Source organism: Branchiostoma floridae, chromosome 10, assembly GCF_000003815.2.
Source record: "Branchiostoma floridae strain S238N-H82 chromosome 10, Bfl_VNyyK, whole genome shotgun sequence".
Lineage (NCBI taxonomy): Eukaryota > Metazoa > Chordata > Leptocardii > Amphioxiformes > Branchiostomatidae > Branchiostoma > Branchiostoma floridae.
The window spans coordinates 23,597,431-23,601,772 of record NC_049988.1 but is presented as its reverse complement, the minus strand read 5'-3'; the positions used below and the strand labels follow the sequence as shown (position 1 = coordinate 23,601,772).

At 42.4% G+C, this 4,342-nt stretch overlaps 2 protein-coding genes across 2 annotated transcripts in view; one reads left to right on the top strand and one right to left on the bottom strand.

Annotated features, from left to right (window-relative positions):
* LOC118425123 overlaps positions 1 to 1,024 on the top strand; it is a 10,334-nt gene extending 9,310 nt beyond the window's left edge. The window contains exon 7 of the mRNA XM_035833941.1: positions 981 to 1,024. Within this exon, the coding sequence (XP_035689834.1) occupies positions 981 to 1,024 (44 nt within the window). The remainder of the gene's footprint in view (positions 1 to 980) is intronic.
* Positions 1,025 to 1,141: 117 nt separating this feature from the next.
* Positions 1,142 to 3,621, bottom strand: LOC118425122 (multiple PDZ domain protein-like). The gene is made up of 4 exons (XM_035833940.1): positions 3,526 to 3,621; positions 3,118 to 3,286; positions 1,819 to 1,997; positions 1,142 to 1,186 (listed from the first exon to the last, which is right to left on the bottom strand). The coding sequence occupies exons 1-4, from the start codon at positions 3,604 to 3,606 to the stop codon at positions 1,142 to 1,144; spliced, it is 474 nt and encodes a 157-aa protein (XP_035689833.1). The 5' UTR covers positions 3,607 to 3,621.
* Between the last annotated feature and the right edge of the window lie 721 nt (positions 3,622 to 4,342).

Below are 4,342 nucleotides of genomic sequence, written 5' to 3'. Positions count from 1 at the left end.
AGGTTGGTCAGACATGTAAGTATCTGATCCACCTGCACAATTGTGCCAATTGGAAGATGAGCCAAACAAGACTAGCTTCTTAGTGGGATTTTATGTGCCATCTGGGCAGTTAACATTAGGTAATAATGTTATCATTGTCTATTATTATTCTCTATACTTGTTGAACTATTTCAAATTAAACTACATTTCTCAATTTTGGGACTTCGGGTATTCGGCCCCCAAAGATTATAGTGGACTGATCGTCAGCTAGCTGTTTGGATACAGGAACAATCCAAGGGCTCTGGTTGGATAGGGGTGTTTGAAGAGTAGGTACAGTCTGGAATAGAATTTGTGGGAAAATGCTTTTGACAGTTGCCAGGCCAGAGTAGTAATTGACAGTAAGGCTTTCCCGTCTGAAATTTCAATTCTTGAGATAATGGTGTATCTTTTTTTCACTCTCCCATAACATTACACATGACGTTATTAATGGTATATATTACTCTAATACTGCAACAGTGGTCACCCCTGTAGGGCCGGGGAGGAAGTGTGAAATTAGGTCGTAAACAAATGCAAAAGAAGGGAGGAACAATGGGTGGGGATTTCAGGGCAATTATCACTCTAACTACTACATTTTTACAAGTTTCCAGTCCACATTGGGTCATTTACATAATGAGGGCAATGCAGAGGGTTGCAGTGCCAAGTCTTAGTCTTTTGGAGACAGTTTGGCTGGCAGACAGAAAGACATTTAGTTTATATAGGGTAGCAATTGTAAGAAGGCACAAAAAGATTTCTCACTGTTATGCTCAGAGACACTCATGCAGCTGTGTAAAAGGTATATAGTAAAATAACAATTCTCTTTTGTATTCATAAGGTGAAACACAACAGACAACAAAGGACCACTCACACTAAATAGATAATTGACAGATGGTGATTATTTGAGTGCACTGGCACATGAACCTTATAGTCTATACTGAGTATCTATTCTCCATGATGTATCANAGTACTAGCACAAGAACCAGAAGACGCAGGCAGCTTCTCGGATTGAACCTTTTGCCTTCCGTTTAGTGCTTGTCTTGCTGACAAAGATAGTCACCATTGACTATTGGACATATTTTTAATACATGTATTTAAGCTGCTTCAGGATGTGAAGAGGTGACCATTTTCAGAATACTACCACCGAAGCAATGACTGTTTTACAGTCAACAGTCTGAGGGGATTGAATTGTGCCTTATAATCATCAATCCAAATCCTTTCTGACTGTGAAACCGTCGGTCCATGATATGGACCCGAACGGTCCAAATCATGACCCGAACGGTCGACATCATGACAATTCACGCCTTTCACGCCTTCCCTCACATCTCTCTGAGAGGTGTGAGGGAGACTTTTACCTGACATTTCTATCCCCGGGGATGCAATTTTCCCGCGGGAAAGCATGTTTTTTGACATTGTCTTCCCTGGGGTTGAGAGTTTAGACCCGACGGGGTAAGAAATTTACCCTTCGGTATCCCAATCTTGCTCCGCGGGGAGACCTAAAGGATAATCGGGACGCTCCAAAAAGACCGCGGTCAGCTTGCATTTTCCATCAATGATATCTTATGTTGTGAACATTGTAGAATAATTATTTTTATATCACTATACTCAGTACGCCAAGAGCTACGCACTGATATCTCACTTGAAACTAGAGCATCAAGTTTGGTTGATTTTCCAAATACCAACTGTTTTTACTGATATAAAATGACTAGTGTTAATTGATGTTATAGACATTTCTCTGATTAGGCAGGGATTTACCTTAGGTGATCATCAAACTTTCTTTTTTCATTCACAAAAATAACACCTTACCCTGAGTTTCTGTGTCTGCGCTGCCACCCCATTGGCCTGCACCATGGCGATGAAGATGGGGACGTCCCCCAGGGGGCTCCCCACCCCCCCAGCGATGCTCACCCCCAGGGAGTCCTGCGGCCCCTTGTACATCTCCACCATACGCACCCCCTCCGTGGGGAAGTCGGCAGAGTCTGCGGCTAAACGGAGAGGGAAGACAGTTAGTGTTAGATTACTTAGAATAGGTAAGTTCCCCCCTCACCAATGGAACAGTCCACGCATGCGGACTGAGTCTGAGGCCTCGGGGAAGGTAGTCTGGTTCTAGGGACTCATGTGAATACAACGCTGTTCTATCCGTGGGGATGTCGGAAGCGTCTGCAGCTTTAGAAAGGAAAGGAAAGGAAAGTGATCTCGATCCAGTTTTACATGTACCTCATTGAAGCTAGTCTTGTCGTGACAGAGAAGACAGACGCTATATACAGTATCTACAGGTCCATTGTACATCTCCACCATACGGACTCCCTCTGGGGGGAAGTCGGCCGAGACAGCAGCTTCAGAAATGAAACTCATGGCTTCTAGTTCCAGAGGCAGGACTACTAACTATTTGATTACGCACGCTACACTTAAGATTGAGAGAGGGCAAGTTGTTGTTAAACTAGCAGATTGAGATGAAAGAAAAGAAACAAGTTAAAGTATTTCGCTGCTGCCCCTTGTACATCTCCACCATGCTGACCCCATCTGTGGGGAAGTCGGCAGAGTCTACGGCTACAGAATCATAGAGAAAGGGTAAGTTGTTGTAAATTTTAAAGTAGAGGATTGAGAGGAACCTCTTGTTTTGAGAACTATGAGAACTACAGTGCTTGGTACCTATCTTAATGCTGTATATTCATGACAGGAGACTAAGTAAGAAACATAAAGCAGCATTAAGTTTGCTGTCTAAAAAGGACCAAAATAATATTTGATGTAAGTCAATGAATGAAAACAAGGACTACAAAGTACATAGCCTACCCCCTTTTTCTTTATTCCAACTACTGTGTGTAACTGACTTTAGGTTGAATTATTTTTCTTGTCATTATTTATATATATTATGTATTTAGCTATTTAAATACTGAAAAGCCATGTGTTGTGTATTTTCTCCTTTTTTTTGTTGCTTTATTTGGCTGGTATTATATTGATTCATTTTTTTTCTGCTTGTTCATTATGTTATACTTTTGATTTGGATCTGTGGTGTATGTGTTACCTTTTGTATTGTTTTTTATGCTTTTCTTTCTTGTAAAATGAACAAAAATAAATTAAAAAATAAAAATAAACATAGCCTACCCGCAGCCACCCTGCGTGGCCCTGTGATGATGCCAGCCCTGTCCATGCTACCGGTGGATCCAGCCTTGTCTAGAGTGTGGCTACTGGAGCTGGCCATGGAGGTCCTTCGGGAAGCCTGGGAGCTAGCCTTCAGCCGCCCTATGGTCAGGACTACCGTTCCTTGGGCAGTCTGGAAAAAACAGAATACAACATTACAACTTAGACAATAAGCTGCACTATTAATGGCAAGAAGAGGCCAGACTTAAAAGTCAGACTTCAATATTCATACCAACATGACATTGTGCATGAATGTTAACATGCCTTTGTTGTGACCTGTATTTCCTGTACAAAAATGTACACTTCAGGTCTTCATTCACTTATTCATTCATTCATGAAATTGCTCTTTCATTCGTTCCTTCATGACCCCACCTTGAGCACAGCAGCAGCGTTGTCCTGTGTGGCACTCCGCATGTCCTCTCCGTTCACACTCAGGATCTGGTCATCATTCATTCATTCATCAAATCATTCATTTATTCATTCATCAAATCATTCATTCATTCCTTCATGACCCCACCTTGAGCACAGCAGCAGCGTTGTCCTGTGTGGCACTCCTCATGTCCTCCCCATTCACACTCAGGATCTGGTCATCATTCATTCATTCATCAAATCATTCTTTTATTCATTCAATCATCAAATCATTCATTCATTCCTTCATGACCCCACCTTGAGCACAGCAGCAGCGTTGTCCTGTGTGGCACTCCTCATGTCCTCCCCGTTCACACTCAGGATCTGGTCATCATTCATTCATTCATTCATCAAACCATTCATTCATTCCTTCATGACCCCACCTTGAGCACAGCAGCAGCGTTGTCCTGTGTGGCACTCCTCATGTCCTCCCCATTCACACTCAGGATCTGGTCATCATTCATTCATTCATCAAATCATTCTTTTATTCATTCAATCATCAAATCATTCATTCATTCCTTCATGACCCCACCTTGAGCACAGCAGCAGCGTTGTCCTGTGTGGCACTCCTCATGTCCTCCCCGTTCACACTCAGGATCTGGTCATCATTCATTCATTCATCAAATCATTCATTCCTTCCTTCATGACCCCACCTTGAGCACAGCAGCAGCGTTGTCCTGTGTGGCACTCCTCATGTCCTCTCCGTTCACACTCAGGATCTGGTCATCATTCATTCATTCATTCATCAAATCATTCATTCATTCATTCATTCATCAATCAT

Excerpts from the sequence above, each read along its gene's own strand:
- LOC118425122 (XM_035833940.1), bottom strand. The coding sequence starts at position 3,606 with ATGAATGATGACCAGATCCTGAGTGTGAACGGAGAGGACATGCGGAGT. Across the intron at positions 3,287-3,525 it reads ACGCTGCTGCTGTGCTCAAG|ACTGCCCAAGGAACGGTAGT; the intron begins GTGGGGTCATGA and ends TGTTTTTTCCAG. Across the intron at positions 1,998-3,117 it reads GCCACGCAGGGTGGCTGCGG|CCGCAGACTCTGCCGACTTC; the intron begins GTAGGCTATGTT and ends CTCTCCGTTTAG.